Source organism: Berghia stephanieae, chromosome 1 (assembly GCF_034508935.2).
Source record: "Berghia stephanieae isolate SIO BIC M18660-M18661 chromosome 1, UCSD_Bste_1.3, whole genome shotgun sequence".
NCBI classification, from domain to species: domain Eukaryota; kingdom Metazoa; phylum Mollusca; class Gastropoda; order Nudibranchia; family Aeolidiidae; genus Berghia; species Berghia stephanieae.
In genome coordinates this window covers 13,095,186-13,110,367 of record NC_088360.1, presented here as the reverse complement: position 1 = coordinate 13,110,367, position 15,182 = coordinate 13,095,186, and the positions used below count along the sequence as shown (strand labels likewise).

At 40.6% G+C, this 15,182-nt stretch overlaps 1 protein-coding gene across 6 annotated transcripts in view; it reads left to right on the top strand.

Annotated features, from left to right (window-relative positions):
• The window catches only part of LOC144968277 (cyclin-dependent kinase inhibitor 3-like), a 29,673-nt gene that overhangs the window by 340 nt on the left and 14,151 nt on the right, over window positions 1-15,182 (top strand). Inside the window, exons 1-5 of one of the 6 annotated variants that reach the window (XM_078906481.1) lie at window positions 768-891; window positions 3,463-3,567; window positions 4,543-4,598; window positions 13,652-13,696; window positions 14,152-14,243. In XM_078906481.1, the coding sequence (XP_078762607.1) occupies window positions 3,473-3,567; window positions 4,543-4,598; window positions 13,652-13,696; window positions 14,152-14,243 (288 nt within the window). In that variant the 5' untranslated portion in view covers window positions 768-891; window positions 3,463-3,472. Of the gene's footprint in view, window positions 1-767; window positions 952-1,211; window positions 1,230-1,280; window positions 1,300-3,462; window positions 3,568-4,542; window positions 4,599-13,651; window positions 13,697-14,151; window positions 14,244-15,182 lie in introns of those variants that run through there. The other 5 variants (XM_078906488.1, XM_078906496.1, XM_078906521.1 and 2 more) reach the window with 5 other exon arrangements.

Genomic DNA, 15,182 nt, shown 5'->3' with positions numbered 1-15,182 from the left:
ATAATTATTGACAATTAAGAAAACTTACTGTTTCGTGTTTCTTATGATGTTTTTTGTTGAATCTGGTTCAAGTGCAGAGTCCAAAGAAGTTATAGAGAAAAAAATTAGAAACAATATCCATCACAGTTTTAATAGCAAAGTTTTGCGATGTGAAGAGATTTGTTTTTACGCGTTTAGAAATAATTAAGAAAAGGTGTCATTTGAAGTATAATATACAAAAAAAGAAAATGCCAAATGAAAATGCCAAATGCCAAATGATTTTTTCTAATGCCAAACGGTTTTCAAAAATGCCAGATTTTTGGAATCTGGCATTTAAAATGCCAAACTGGCAACCCTGACTAGTAATAGGGTAAGTTTTTTATATGAATGACAGGTCAATTTTGCGAAAAACGTCAATTTTTTTATTTTTTAAAATTTATTAATTAATTAATTTATTTTTACTCAAAAGTAGAAAAAATAATCTTAACGTATTCTAATATCACGAGAAAGGGTTTTGATCGAGGCGCATATATAATAAAAGTGCACATCGGTTTTAATGATTTCTCGCAACGTGTATTGAGTATCTAGTAAGTACACAAAAATTTCTTGTCATGTCAGTTTGGAGTAAATTTGTAGAATTTTTTATTTGACAAATAGCTAACTTTTTAAAAATGACAAAACACCGAATCCAATTCCGTTTTTATTATTAAACGGCTTAAAACTCAAACAAAAGCCACTGAGCTATTCGAGCTTGGTCTTAAAATCGTTAAACTGGCAAAAAGAAAAGTAGGCGTGTCTCAAAGAAGGGAAGGGAAGTTACTCTCAGATCTTTTATTTTCAGATCTTTCTCCTCACAAACCACTCACCCCTTGTTTACTGTTTACTTTTGCCGGGTATTTTCGAAGTCAAGATGTAAGCCAGTTCCCAAAATATTTTTTCATTCAAAGTATTTTTCCGATTTTTATTCCTTTGGTAAATGTTTTCTATTACACCAAAACAACATATGCTCTAAATCGCTGATTCTCATTCATAACTCTTTTCTTTTCAATTTCTAACTGGACTTCCAATTGATCTTAAACTTATTAAACTTAAATCTAGGCTGCGGTTATTCAGAGTCGACTCTGAATAACTGTCTACGGTTATTCGGAGTCGACTCTGAATAACTGTCTACGGTTATTCAGAGTCGGGGAGTCGACTCTGAATAACTGTAGACAGTTATGAGTGATGAACTTCCAGTTACCAACCACACGGTTTTTCTGGGTTTTTTTCTTCTCTCCCACCTCTGTTTAACCCTACGGGAAAAAATCGTTTTACTTTTTGGTATTTTCTTGTCTCTTCTGTCATGGCAGTTTTTTGCATCGGTGATTTGTATTGCGGCCGCAAAATTTGCAATTTTTTGCAAATTGTCGAGATTTTGCAAAAAAAAATAAAAATAAATATTTAAAAAAATATAGTGGGGACCAGTGATGATAATCTTCCGCGGATTTCTGGGATTTTAGGATTTGTTCATAAATGTTCCGTTGTTTTTTGTCATGTCAAACATTTTCTGCTCAGTGGTAGTTCAGGGGAAAAACAATAATATGCCTTCTATCATTTTTTGACACCTCTGCTCAGTTGCATGAATTTTGGTGACAGTCCTTTAATTATGACGTTAGTCTAGACACGCTGGCGCCAAATGTCAAAGGCAGCACAAGACACATGGTGGCCATGAATGAGAAGATGATCGAAAGGGAAGGGGATGGAGCAAATGGGTGTAAATATTTGTGTACTTTTTAGCTGTAACATGATAATACATTCATTTGACGATTTTATTTATAAGGTTTATAAGCTTGTCTTTTTTTTTTTTTCTTCCTTTTTAAGTTTTGTTTTGTCTTTGTTTGATTGTTCTGAATTTGTTAATAGAATTCATTACAACTTGTGTCTAATTATAAAACAATAAAAAATAAAAATCAATTAATTAATTCTCTCTCTCTCTCTCTCTCTCTCTCTCTCTCTCTCTCTCTCTCTCTCTCTCTCTCTCTCTCTCAGCTACCCTTCTATCTTCATATTATGTTTATAGATATCATTTGGTAATAGAGAGATAATAAGTTAGGCTGATCGATTTAAGAAATGATTGTTTATAAGCTAATTTAAATTTGCTTTGTTAATGGAATATGTTTTGCAATTGATTAAAGATTCTTATTTATAAGCGACAGAAGTTGAAAAATCGCCAAGTTTTAAGAATTTGGCACTAAAATTGCCAAAGTCACAAAATAACCGTAGTAAACTGGTATCAAATTGAAAGAAACTCATCTCGCAAGAACTCAACTCGATAATTCGATAGGCTACTCGCTCTAAATATCTATACACATGGTTATCCAGAGTCGACTCTGAATAACCATCTACAGTTATCCAGAGTCGACTCTGAATAACCATCTACAGTTATCCAGAGTCGACTCTGAATAACCACTTCGTAAATCTATGATTATGATTTTGTCTTTCTCAAGTCAAATATGCTTGATGATTCGTGAGAATTCCCTGTCCACTCTGTTTGAGCATTTACTTTTACATCGACCTCGCGTCTATAACCCATCTTTTTTTTTTTTCCAAGGACTTAACTATGTGCGGAGCACAAGGTACGAACCCAGGACTTTCCGATCCGAAAGTGAGTGTCATGCCGCTAGACCACATCATAGCCGCACAGATACTACAGTCCACTCCGGATAATCGCAACCCCTTGGGATCAGCGAAAATGTTGCGATTAACCGAAGTTCAGTTTCCTGTCCACTATTGCAACATTTTACACAGATCAGATATGAAAAACTCCAACCAGTTGTTGTAACCATTGTTCTTAGTCCAACACAGACTGAGGAATTTGATTGAGATAAAAAAGCCCTAGATATAGATTTTGTCAAGCAAAAGCAGCTTTGATTGGATTAACTTTCACTCTTTTGTTATCAACATTTGTAAGAGTCAAAGAGATAAGCCGTGATGAGAGATAGTAAGGCTCTCACCAAACTCTTTGGTCACAATGCACAATTGTCAATCCCAAAACAAAGGATATCGCCCAGTCTCTCCTTACAACTGTCACTGTCTACTTGTCAAGACTACGCCCAGCCCCCTCGCCTCCTATTTAATGGCCACCGATGACATTACAAACCCATACTGCAAGGTCTCTCCCTCTTTTGTCTGTAATGGAGTGGTTACACACTACTGTAGCATTAAATCCCACTCACTCTCGATTCTTCAACCTGTCATGATGAAATTCAATCATATTTTGTTTGCTTGATTTTTAAAATTTGCCACTTTTTGAGGGCGATTGTTGCGATTAACCGATGTTTGTTGCAATTAACCAGTGACTTTTATATAGAATTAATTCCGTTTCTTGGGAAATGTTGCAAACCGATAGTTGTGATTAACCGAGTGGACTGTATTATTTTAATGGACTGAAATGTTATGATATTTCTCATAAAACTGTTTATATTTCTTTTGCTCTCACTTTAGACAGAGATAAATGGAGCACCCAATGGAAGAAAATCTTGATCTATCAGATATTTCCGACAAGGATGATGCTGAGGAGTTGGACTTGTCCCCATTTGTAGTGAATTGGTAAATTTTTGTCCAATTTTAAAAAGCAGTACAATTTATTTATTCATTCATTCATTCAATTAATTATATATTTATTGCATTTTTATTTTAAACTCAAACAATGAACAAAATAGACTTCCATTCCATTTTTTCATTCCCTTCAGTTCAGAAAATTTGTTTTATGTGTATTTCAAAGAAAGACTGAAGACATGAGCTGCTGTTTTTACTGCTGCAAAGTGAATCAGGTCTTGCCCAAGCCCACAGAGTTTTTTGAAGACGTTGCCAAGAAATAGTTTTTTCTGTGGGGCATGTTAATTTTTGAAATACAGTGTAATCCCTGGATAATGACATCACATTATAGAGAGATAATATTAATGTATTACAAGGGCTGATCAACTTGAGATTACTCTTTTTACCTTTGTTTTTACACTGTTTTACACTTTTAATTGATTAAAGATACTTGAAGTCTTATTTATAAGATGAATAACAACTGGGCTGCAGTAACAAAGATTAAACAAGCAAAAACAACTATTTTCAGGCCTTTTGACCAAAAGTTGACGTTAAATCTCTTGAATATAAGGTATCTGTTTAAAATCGTTTAGAGGAAAGGACAATTCATTTAAACTTTTTATACCCTAAAATTACATTATATCTCTACCATTAAATATGGGTGTACACAAGAAGTAGTAATATAATATAAGAAACTATGATATTTTATGTTATGATTTTGTTTGAGTTTAACCGGTGGACCGATATATTTTCCTCATTTTTGACAAATTGCTATTATCATCATTTAATAACTTAATAATATATAGCAAAAACATCAGGACCAGAGGTCAATTTCATTATCCAGGGGTTGTTGTTATCCAGAGGTTGCACTGTCGTAAAATTATTATCTTTTTTTTAAATATATATAATTTAATTTATTGATTGAAGAGAAAAGTTTGAGTGACATGTATTTGAACACTTCTTAAACTTTACTTTTCATTATTCCAGGCTTGATTTTACTGTTTCTGGGCAACTGAAAAAGCTTGGAATATGTAGCCTCCCAGGTTTGTATAGTTCACCTTCTCAAATTTGAAAACTTTAATGCAACTGCTGCTACTAAAGCATTGTGAGGTGCATTTAGCATGGTGAATCTCTGGAAGTCTGCTTTATAAATTTTCAATTTAAAAAAAAATTGTATTCTTTATGAAGAATAAAAATTGCATATCTTTCAAGCCTGCTATTTCCCAACAACAACAAATTTGGTCAACTATTAAACATTTGCCTTTCAACTCAATAACACAAATATGGAGAAAGTCACCACATAAATGTATAAAATCTGCAGTGATGGGCTATTCGGCTTTTGCAGATAAAGACGTTGAACTTGAACTATTTATTGTTACTGTCATAATCCAAGTTTTACACAATGTGAGTCCTTGTCAAAACCAAGTTTATCATCATAATCATATACATTTAAACCCTTGCCCAGGTGTGTTTTGCTTTAGGGAAATGAAAACTCTTTTTATTGAGGTACAATATTTAAAAAGATTTAAGGAATGATGTTTATTTTGTAGAAAATATGGGTGAACCAATTGCATGCATATATATAACATGTCTATGTAAAATGTGTTTTGAGCCCACGACATTGACAAGAAGCCTTTTACCATAATACATCTACAGAATTTGACCACTCTGTCACAACCGATAAAAGCATTTCTAAAAATATAAACAAGGGTTTGTAGCAAGGGACAAATGAATAAATGACACTTAAGAAAGTTGTGTGTTAGAGGTCAGCACCTTTAATCTTCTAGAGGAGAACATAAACTGGAAGAGCTGACGTGACAAAAAGTAGGAAGCAAACAAGACACAAGAATTTGGGGGGGGGGGGGGGGGGGGGGGGGGAAGAGTGCAACAGAGTACACCACACACCTCCCCCCAGCACAGACATCTCACAGAGCTTATTGGTAATACTCAGGTAGTCGTATTGGTCGTCCGGTACATGATGTGAGCTGTCTGGGTTGCGTTGTAGTTGTAGGTGTATGGTGTCCTCGATTAGGGTCGTTGGGGCTGGTCTTTGCAACAATGGAGAGTGTCCTCGTCGTGGTGGTTGTTGTAGTTGGACCGGTTTAGTGAAATCTAACTGTGCCGGCTTGAGACAGTCAACTGAGATGCGTTCTGTGCGACCGCCTATGTCCACAGGGAATGTTTTGTCTCCCTGTGCTAGTACTGTGTATGGGCCGGTGTAAGGTTTTTGTAACGGACTCCTCACGGTATCTGTGCATATTTACACGTACTTAGCTGTCAACAGGGATGGGGGAAAATGTGTGCCTGAGGTACTTCTGTGGTGAGCGGCTGGTCTAGGAGTATGTAACTGCTTTGGCTCGGAATGTCGTCAAGAATTCAGTCGCCAACCAAGGTGAAGAGTTGGGTCACCATTGACGAGCTCTGCCGACGAATATCCCAGGTCGTCATTGGGAGTAGTTCTGATGCCAAGGAGTACCCAAGGTAGTTCTACCCAGTTAGGACCTGTGAGTCGTGTCTTCAGAGCTGCCTTGAGCTTGCGATGGTATCATTCAATCATTCCATTGGCAAGGGGATGAAATGCCGTTGTCCGCTAGAGTCTGACACCGAGACTTTTAGCCATTTGAGTACACAAAGCTGAGATGAACTGTGAACCATGGTCCGATGATATGTCTCCAGGGATGCCAAAACGAGAGATCCAACCTCCAACGAGAGTCCGAACGCATTGGGATGTAGTAATATTTTCTATAGGAATTGCCTCCGACCACTGTGTTTTGCGATCAATGATGGTTAGAAGGTATCGGTGACCGCAGGACAGAGGAAGTGGACTGACAATATCAATTTTGTTTATGTGAAAACCTTTTGTCGGGTATGGTAAATGTTTCAGGGGGCGCTCGAGCATGTTTCTGAATTTTTGATGATTGACACTCCTGACACTCCTTTAACCCATTGCGGCCCAAATCGCCTGTAATCACCCGCTCAAAAGACATCTCAAACAGTTAAAATCGCCGATATCGCCCGCCAGGTACCCAGCATCTTTGAACCCGTAAACTAAAAACGTGTGTAGAACCACTTCTTTTTATTTAGAAAACGAAAGTAGAGAAAGAGTGAAAGTGAAACTAGAAATTTACCGATCGTTTTTATTTCAATTCGTTTGTCTGCTGTGATTTTTTAAAGTTTGTCGACCAAATCGGTTGTGGTAACGTCCTTTTTTTTTCCTTTTTTTTTTTTTTGCTGGAATGGCGTTTGAATTCCTCAATTCTCGGGCGTGATCAATGTTTTTTTATTGGATTGTGACGATGATAGTGCTCATTCAGACACTGAATCAGACATTGAGGTTGAGTTGGATGCGAATTTTGATGACATTGACAATGGATTTCATGTTTTAATATTATTGCATATTTTTCAACTTAAAATTTTTTTTTCAAATCAAAATATAAATCAATAGTCCAAAACAATACATCAAATTAAAGGCCATTTATTTTTCTTTCCAAAACAGCTTTTATTTTGTTTCTAGCTTGCGTCACATTCTTGCAATGAATTTTTTAATGAAGTGTACTATGCAATTTGGAAGAGTTATCTCCCCTCGCATGGTCTGCAAGAGACATTTTTTTCAGATTATGCCCGGCCAGCAATGGGTTAAACAGCTGCTAATTTGATGTCGTAGGCCATGCCACATGATTTTTTCTGCGATGTAGTTTGACAGTGGCTTTAATGCCTGGATGTGAAAGGATGTGAACAGCCTCGAACACTGGGCATCTGAAATCCAGAGCTCGGCCAGTTGAAATATCACAAAGCAGTTCGGGTCCTTGGTCTCTCAATTTGGTCTTGGTTATTTGTAGGTTTGTGAACGCTCTTTTGTAAGCCTGTATGTCTGCACTTGAACTTTGTGCTGCAGCCATAGCTGTATTGTCGATGCCCAACAAGACTGCTTTAGTGGCAGTGACAGCGCAGGAGAGGCAATCGTCAACCACATTCTTCTTTCCAGAGGTGTGTCGATTGCCAGTTCTGAACTCCGAAATAGCAGAAAGTTGACTTTGCTGACATGCTGACCATAGTTCTATGGCCTTTGACATCGTAAAGACCAAAAGTTTGTGATCTGTGTAGATGGTGAACTGCCTTCCTTCTAACATATAGCGAAAATGACATATTGCCAAATGGATGCCAAGGAGCTCTCGGTCAAAAGTGCTGTATGTAATCTCTGGTTTCCGCAGTTGGCGGCTGAAAAAGGCTAGTGGTTCCCAGCAACCAGGTGTGTGCTGCTCAAGGACGGTGCCAACGGCTACATCTGATGCATCACACGTGAGAGCGATTGGGGAATCTGTGCACGGATGTACCAACATGGTTGCATTTGCTAAGGCTTATTTACCAGCAAGGAAGCATTGGTTCATTTCGTTAGACCAACTGAGAGCTTGGCCTGGTTTGGATGTTTTCAGAGCATGGTAAAGAGGGCGCAGTGTTGAAACAATGTTGGGGGTAAAATGGTGGTAAAAGTTTACAATACCAAGGAACTCTTGGAGTGCTTTAACATTTTTTTGCTGGGGAAACTTCTTTATCACTTGAATCCTAGAAGGCGTTGGTGCTGAACCTGACGCGGAAACTTGATGGCCCAAAAAATCAAGTAATGTCACTCCAAAAGAACATTTCTCAAGTTTGATGCCAGCCCGTGATGCTTTAGCCGCTGGAAAACCGCGTGAAGGTCTTTGATATGAGATTGGGCGGAGGAACTGTCTAGATAAACGAATGCACAATCTAATTCCTGTAGCACTGTGCCCATAAGACGTTGAAACTCTTATGCTGCATTTTTAAAATCAAAATGGCATGCATAAAAATTCCCAAACGAAAGGGGCTTGTCACTGCCGTATATCCTCTGGAGCCACGGGGATCTGATAAAATCCTCAGACGAGGTCAATTTTGAGAATATAGTCTTACCGGCCAGACGGACTGAAAAATCCTGAATGTGGGGAATAGGGTAAAGGTTGGGCACTGCAGCATCGTTGAGTCTTCGATAATTGCCACATGGCCGTGAGCCTCTGTTGGCTTTGGGAACGATGTGAAGAGGGGATACCCAGGGACTGTTTGACTTCCAGACGATTCCCATCTTTTCCATTTCAAGGAACTCCTTCTTGGCAGTAGCGGGTTTATTCGTCGTGCTCGGGCAAAGACAAGTCGACCTTTGGTCGGTATGAAATGCCTAACGCCATGCTTGTCCTTGGCGGTGTTAGAGGTAAGCTGTAAGAGCTCAGGGTTGTCATTGAGTATTTTACGGAACTTGTTGCTGTTGGGTTCTATGAGAGTAAGATCAGAGCCCGAGCATGTTGAAACAGAAATGACAGAGCAATGGATTTGGGAGAAAGATTCAGCCTCGATCAGTCGGCACCCTCGAATATCAACCAGCAGGTTGTGTTGACATAGAAAATCTGCTCCTAATAGGGGACGCTTGGCATTAGCCGATATCAGGCGTGCTTTGAAAATACGTTCTCCAAAATGAACCCCCTCGTGCATCTTTACCTTGCAGCTGGTGAGTGGGCTTGAGCCACACGGGAGGGCAAAGGTGTAAATCCCGGTTGACCGCCACGAGACCATCCCGGGTATCGAGCCAACGAGCCACATGAGCTGCTCGCCCCGGTGTGTGACTAAATTTGATCCAACCCGGTGCCCGAATAGCAGCCGCTATCCCGGGCTCCACACTACTATGTTCATGAAGGTTCCAAATCAGTTCAGTCAATGGCCAAGCGGTCTGCCGCCTAGCCAAATAATACCGCGTTCGTGTCGCCAGGGTCGTCGGCACGTTTGAGAAAAAAGCAAGCATCCCTCGCAATCGATTCTCGGCCTGCCAATTGGAAAATGCGGGGATAGCGACCTGACGCACATACTGTCCCTGAATTTCGAGAACCAGAGTATGGCAAAAAAATGAGCTTTTATCAAAGCTACTGGCCGCCCATAGCGTAGACCTCCTCCTGTTACAGGAGACCCACCTTTACTCAGGCGCGCAAAATTCCCGATTCCAGATCCCAGGCTATACGGTTGTCCAACGCGAGGACACTTCGAGGCTCAAAGGAGGGGTTAGCGTTTACGCTAAAGAGCCATCGAAGGTAAGGGTCATTGAGAGCGTAACGGACAGCAATGGGGTGAACCGAATTTCCGTGGAAGTAGGTGGACTGTGTTTGCATAATATCTACAAACCACCTAGAGCGACTTGGACTACACCACCGGTACCAGTGGTCAGCCATCCTTCCATCTGTCTGGGAGACTTTAATAGCCACCATCACGAATGGGGCTACCGAGACTGCAACGAGGCAGAAAGACAACTCCGCTCATGGATGGACTGTAATGATCTACACAGTGTATGATCCTACAGCCAAGGGTACCTTCAGGGGTACCCGCCATAAGAAGGAGTATATTCCAGACCTCACCCTCGTTACGAAAGGCGAGTACGGTGAACCGCTGCAGGTGAAGCGAACAGTCCTCGGGGACTTTCCGCATAGCCAGCACAGGCCGGTTCTTGTCACAGCTGGGGTGACAATACTGAGGGTGCAGTCTCTCCCACTTTGCAGATGGAACTTCAGGAAGGCTGACTGGGTGGAATTCAGTTCCTATATCGAGCAGGTCTGCCCTGCCATTCCTCCCAAGTCCGAGAATATAACCAGATTTAGCAGGCTAATGGTTAAGAGCGCTCAACGTTCTATTCCACGGGCAAACGGAAATTCTACACCCCTTGCTGGACAGCAGAGTCGGAAGAGCTGTACCGAGAGTACCAGCAGACCCAGTCCCAGGACGTAGCCGATAGACTACTTCAGTCTCTGGCAGAGGGAAGGAAGCAACGGTGGCTTGGCGTCTGATAAAGAAATTGGACCCAGACTGGAATTACGCGAAGGCTGCACCGGAGTGTGAGGCAGACACAATTGCCAAGAACATTAAGAACCGTAGCAAACGGGTCCCTAACCAGGCTTTTGAGCGTGGTGTCCGCAAGGCGTACCGTACGATTTTGGACTCATTACTTGCGGAGGAGTCGGACTGGACGGCCCCGTTCAGTCCCCGAGAAGTGGGTGCAGCCATTAGCGATGTGAAGAACGGCAAAGCAGCAGGGATAGATGGTGTATATCCCGATATGGTGACGCATCTGGGCCCGGGCCTGGCTGGCAGAGGCAATGTCCGACATCCTTGCAAAAGGAAAGCTTCCACAAGTGTGGAAGCATGCGAAGATAGTTGCCATCCTGAAGCCAGGGAGACCGGCGAAGGAGGCCGACAGTTACAGAACCATATCGCTGCTGAGCTGTCTTTACAAATTGTTGGAGCGTGTTCTATTAAACGGATGGGGGCCGGTCCTAGACGCTGCCCTGCCACCCGAGCAGGCGGGCTTCAGGGAAGGGAGGTGCACCACGGAGCAGGTCATTGCCCTTACAGAGCATATTGAGCACGGGTTCGAGAGAAAACAGCAAACAGGTGCTGTCTTTATAGACCTATCAGCGGTGTACGATACGGTCTGGTGCGAAGGGTTGATGCTCAAACTTTCAAAAATCATAAGGTGCAAAAAGACCTTGAAGTTGTTCTCTTCGATCTTAGGGGAAAGGCAATTCCACGTTGCGCTGGGAGACGTCAAAAGCAAAGTAAGGAAACTGAAGAATGGGGTCCCTCAGGGGTCGGTACTTGCGCCAATGCTGTTTAACGTTTACATTAGCGATATGCCGAACACTTCCTCCCTGAGGCTGGGATACGCGGATGACTGGACACTCATTACTCAGAGTAAAGTGTGGACCCGTCTCGAGAGCGTACTCAGTGAGGACGTCACCAGACTCAAATCCTACTTTGACAAGTGGTACCAGAGATGAACACTTCAAAAACCATGGCCACTGCATTTCACTTATGCAGTGGTTGGCACACCCGCAAACTGAATGTTCTAGTCGGGGACCAGCCACTCCCATATGAGCCGCATCCAAAATATTTAGGGGTGACGTTGGATCGCAGCCTTACCTATCGGGTGCATCTCGAAGGGGTTGCCCGGAAATTAAAGAAGCGGAATAGTCTTCTGAGGAAGCTGGCGGGATCGACTTGGGGCGCTAGCCAAGCGCTCCTGAGAACGTCCGCCTTGGCACTATGCTATTCCACCGCGGAGTATTGCGCTCCAGTGTGGGGTAGAAGTAGAAACGTTGAGAAGGTGGATGTAAAACTTCGCAAGTTGATGGACATAGTGTCGGGAACACTAGCAACAACCCCTAGAGAATGGGCCCCGATAATGGCAGCGATCCGCCCCCCGATGTCCGGAGGGAAACGATTACGGGAAACTGGCTGAGTAAGATCAAAGAGAGAGGGAATGGGGATACCCCTCTCATGCGCATAATGGACGGTGCCCCCGTTTCGAGCCGAAATAAGTCCCGGCAACCCTTGTACGCAGAATCCCTGACTACGGACAGAGCTGCACATACGAGATGGAAGTCGGTTTGGACGAATTCAATCCCTCGTGGGGGCGGGGACCTACACTCCTCTAAGCTTGGTGAGAAGTTGCCAGGCTTTGATACCAGTAAGAGGAGACACTGGGTAACTGTGAATCGGCTTCGGTCGAGGAGCTGCCTAACGGCAAGTGCGTTACATCGGTGGGGTCTAACTTCCTGTCCAATATGTACCCGCTGTGGGCAAGAACCCGAGACGGCAGAGCATTTAGTCGAAAGGTGTGTTGTGACGATGCTACCCGGCGGGTTCGCGACGGTGCACGAATGCGGACCGGACTTTGCTGATTGGGTCGATCGTCGTAACATAGTAGTGTGAGAACCATAAGAGGCTGCTGCCAAAACGAAGGGTTACGAATCGGGCACCATGGGTCGCTTATGGAAGATCCATTGCTGCCAGAAAGGAAGGTCAGTTAGTTCCTGACATTCTTTCGGCTGATGATGCTGGTGTCACAGAAACTTGTGCATCTGTGTCCACTAAGAATTGTCTTTTGGAAATATCGTCCATGACAAACAGTTGTGTTACTTTCGATTCTGATATTTTTGTTGGGTGGATTGTAGTAGAATAACATGACGGACCAACAGTTGGGTTTTCTACTGCTGGCTCGCTCTTCCGTTTCCCTGATGTTTCTTATTTTTTAAGCTGTTGAAGTGCTTACATGGATTAGTGCAGCATCTGGCATTTGATCCAAACTTACGATGAAACCAGCAAATGTTGATTCGTAATGGCAGTGTCGCTACGTGGTATGGTTCAGATTGAACTGTAGAACACACTCTCATACTTGGGGGCTGACTAGATTCTGTTAACAGTGGTAAAAAGATGCGACTGAAAAGGAAGCACAGTCTATGTTTCCCTAAAAGAGCCAGCATTCTGTCCATTAGTTTGGAGGGTTTGCTATCACTTAGCTCTTTAATGTCCAGTAGAGTGGCTGCTTTCTCTGCTTCTGATAACCTGTACGCATCTGTAAGAAATGATTTAATGGTGTTGTACTTAAAGTTAGGAGGTGGCGAATAGATGACACCTAATGATCTAGATGCTGTAGCTGCATCGAGCGCTGCCACTACATGGTAGTATTTTGTTTCGTCTGTTGTGATCCCACGCAGTGCAAACTGAGCCTTAGTTTGCGCGAACCAAGCAGAGGGGCTACTGCTTCTATAGACATGATGATTTAGAATGAATAGATCACGTCGGGGTCACCAATGTAGCCCAGGACAAACGAATAAGTGATACTTAAGAAAGTTGTGTGTTAAAAGTCAACAAAGATTTGGGTTGGAGAGTGCAACAGAGTACACCACAGGTTAAAGATAAGGGGAATCAATAATATTCATCTTTTACAACAAAACATGTTTTTGGAACTCTTTTTTTTTTTTTAATCTGTTATCTGTGTATTAACATTGGAGACTCATCTTCTCAAAAGTTTATTTAGTTGTGGTTAGACTGTGAATTGAGGGGACCTCATAATTGTACAGACATATATATCAGGATGCAGAAACTTTTATTAATATCCTTTCTGAGGATCTTCCTCTTATATCACCGAAGGGTAATTTCACTTGGTCATTTGGCCTTTGTAAAATGTCTGATGTACCATGAGACCACTTGAACCTTTTAACGAGGGAAAAAAAATTCATAACATTTATATTCTTGTTTTCAGGCTGCAAATACAAGGAAACTTGGAGGAGTCTCACCTTTGATATGAGTAATATATTATTCTCTCATTTTTCATCTTCACAGTGAATAAGAGGGAAACAGTTTTTTTTAAAATAATTATTTCAGGATGTAAATGTTAAATAACCCTTGTTATATTTCTTTTTTTCTTAAACCTTTATTTTTCTTCGCTTTTTTATTTTTTATTTTTAAAAAGAATGATTATCAAATGACATTGAAGTGATGGTGGTAATTAGTTGGGGTTTTTTGGTGTGTGTGTTTTTTTTTTAAATTAAAGTTTTGTTTGTCATTTTTAATGTTACCTTATATAAGTCAAATTTAATTTTGACAATTTGTTTGTGCAGTATACTAATTTATCATTTAACATAAACTTTGTGATTGAGATAACGTTAGTACTAGAATATTCTATGCTAGGAAAAGAGAAAAAAAAAGATAGGCCAAAAGTACTTTAACAAATTTGCGTTTCTCTTTTTATATAATTCACAGAATGTTTGAAGGATATTGGTGTGGAAGATGTATTTTGCCTTTGCACTAAGAGAGAGCTTCACCTCTTTAGATCTGAAAGGTTGATTAAGAAGGTAATTTCTTCAGACAGTCAGTTTTACAGGATAAATGCTTTAAATTACATTTAATGTCAAACGTATGACAACGCTATTGAAACTGATTTTGTCAATGAACATCTCTACAGAAAGTGGTGCAATGAAGTTCCGTTTAATGATTGCTATCATACCAACCATTTAAATTTGTGTCCTGGGGCTATACCTCAAAGGCAATATGTCATGAATCATAGTCAAAAAATGAAGTCTTGAAAATTTTGTGCCCCGAAGCATAATTCATCATACAACTATTTACAAGCTGGTAGTTAACAAGTTTGTCATTGGAAATCTCCTCCCCATTTAAGGTTATAATATTTCTAATCTTGCAAGGTCCTTAATGTCTCTCCTCGTGATGTCTAGCTATCTATGAATTTATAATTTCAAACATTGTAGCCATAGGTCATACTTAACCTCATGGTAATTGAGGGAAATTATGGGAAGAACAAGTTTATTGTGTCTGAAACTTTTCTTCATTGTTGTTTTTGTTGGTGAGTAGAATTCTTTCTCTCATGTTATTAAGTCATCATTATAAGGCGTATATAAGATCTTTAAATTGCTTTCCACAATTTATTTAAAAATTACACATTTTGTTTTTTTAATGCTTTGTTAAAGGTGTATTTTTAATCAATTTTAGTTTATGGATTTTAAGGATGTGTTTTTTTTTTGTTTTTTTTTTTTGTTTTTTATCATTTAAAGCTAGAGGTGCCTAAATGAGCCAGTAAAATGGAGATAAAAAATATAAAGTGAGTAGATGTGACTCATATATAAGGGAACAACACAAAACAAACAACGTTTCGGCCCTTGGCCTTCGTCAGGAGAAAGTAAACAAAAACACAAATATGTAAATTTACAAAATATCACATTTTGTCAAATGTGGAAATAAAGTTAATGTGAGGAAAGGGCGTCGGGTGTTGATGCAAG